Genomic DNA, 2,184 nt, shown 5'->3' on the forward strand with positions numbered 1-2,184 from the left:
ATTGTTCAGGCTGATGCTTCGGACATTGGAATTAGGGCAGTACTCTTACAAGAACATGAAGATGGACTGTTTCCAGTAACATATATAAGTAAAAAGACTGTTAAATAGTGAGAAGAACTACTCCGTGATTGAACGAGAGTGTCTGGCAAGCAAAAAAAAAGTTACAAGACCTACTATGCCAGTACACAGATATCTTCATGGATAAACCAGGAAAGACAGACATTGTGCAACACAAGATCGAGACCACAACCAGGGATCCAGTCAAATTGAAGCCTTATCAGATGCCTTATGCAATGAGAGATTTGATAAAGCAATGTTAGGCAATGTTAAGATGAAAAGACCAAATTTTGAAGACCAAATCATTATAGTAACTCGTGTCACAATTGTAAGCGAATCACAGAGAATACTAGTGTGATAGAAAAGATAGTTCGACTTGTCAACTGAAATTCCAAAGTAATTGAATCAGCCTGAGTGCACTTTGACAAAAGGAACAGAAGATCTTCAAAAGAAAGAAGACCAATTATTAGCTTGTCAACAATAATTTATTGCTGCATTCTTTGCCATTTGGAAATTCATGAACTATCTATATGAGAAGGAGTTCATCATCCAGACAGACCATCAACCACTTGCATATATTCAAAGGTGGAAGATCAACAGTGCGAAGATCATGAGATGGGCATTGCACCATTAGAACTACAGGTTCCGCATTGATGCTATCAAAGGGACTGCAAATTTTGGAGCAGACTTTGCGTATTGCCTAAGAACAGTATTTGTATATAGTAATAAGAAATATTGTAAATATTTTTTCCTAAAGAGGGGTTTATGTCATGATATTAAAAACTGTTTGGTTTATATATATTGGTGATTAATTTATTTTGGGAGTGAATATTTTATTATTGTTTAGTTTTTGTTAAAAGCAAATGATTGTAGGAAGTTTTGTTAATAATTCATTGATGTTGAGAATATAGAAAGTGGACAGACGATTAAGTGATAAAGATATAAATAGCGTGAGATGAGCGGTAACAGCAGATAGATAATAGCAAAAGAGAATAAAGTAGGTGTGAAGTTAACTACTATAGAAGTGATAGGCCTGATGTTAAAATAACAGTAGGAATGAAGAAAAATAATTTTATTCCATCAAAGCATGGTTCTAAAGTAATTGAATCAGCCTGAGTGCACTTTGACAAAAGGAACAGAGGATCTTCAAAAGAAAGAAGACCAAATGATCATGGTAACTCATGCACAATTGTAAGTGAATCATAGAGAATACTATTGTGATAGAAAAGATAGTTCGGCTTGTCAACTGAAATTCTAAGGTAATTGAATAGGCCTAAGTGGATATTTGACAAGAAGAAAACTACATATATAGTATTTATGATATGCCCATAATATCTATAGTATTAAAGAATTTATTATACATACGTTAATTTGTTCTTTCAGCAAAAATAAGTTAGTTTCACCAGATAATAAGCAGTGTTTTGCTGTAATTTTTTGTTTGCCACATATTCAGAGTTAGTGTAATTAATTAATTTTAAAAGTATTTGTTTGCTTTTATTGTTTAGTGGAAAATTTGTTTATAACTTAGTAGTTCATATAGCATCTTTATTGTAGTTTTATTGTTTTTCAGATTCTTCTGGCTAACTTTTTGGCACAAACAGAAGCTCTGATGAGGGGAAAGACCAAGGAAGAAGCTGAGACGGAACTCACCAAGGCTGGCCTAGATGGAGAACAACTTCAGAAGATCCTTCCACACAAAGTACAGTATCAGATGTTAACATCTGTATTTTTGATTGATTATATATTAAAAGTCTGGTAGCTTAATACTAGACATGATTTGAAGCAATATATTACTCTATCTCAGATTTCATTTCAGGAAAGTTTTGGTATATTTGATATTTCAATATTAAAGTGAAAATATTCTAACTGCATTAACCATTTCCAGATGGGTCATGGGTGAAAGGCGTTTGTTGACTTGCATTCAATATTTTATTGAACTACTATTTCATGAATTTATGTCAATAAGTTTGGTATCCAACTGTAGATTATAATTCAAATTTTAGTATTATACCTTACTCAATGTCTTTATTTAAAAGTAAATATAAAAAAAACAACAGTTAAACATCAATTTTTGTGCATCACATGGTATGTTGAATGCAGCACTGGTTCAAATTAGATGTTTGTGAT

General features: G+C 32.2%; 1 protein-coding gene across 1 annotated transcript in view; it reads left to right on the top strand.

The window, feature by feature from the left end:
• Positions 1 to 2,184, top strand: part of LOC106462108 (glucose-6-phosphate isomerase) — an 88,657-nt gene that overhangs the window by 54,317 nt on the left and 32,156 nt on the right. The window contains exon 14 of the mRNA XM_013921993.2: positions 1,628 to 1,756. Within this exon, the coding sequence (XP_013777447.1) occupies positions 1,628 to 1,756 (129 nt within the window). The remainder of the gene's footprint in view (positions 1 to 1,627; positions 1,757 to 2,184) is intronic.

The sequence above is a fragment of the Limulus polyphemus genome, unplaced genomic scaffold (genome assembly GCF_000517525.1).
Source record: "Limulus polyphemus unplaced genomic scaffold, Limulus_polyphemus-2.1.2 Scaffold1096, whole genome shotgun sequence".
In the NCBI taxonomy this organism is placed as follows: domain Eukaryota; kingdom Metazoa; phylum Arthropoda; class Merostomata; order Xiphosura; family Limulidae; genus Limulus; species Limulus polyphemus.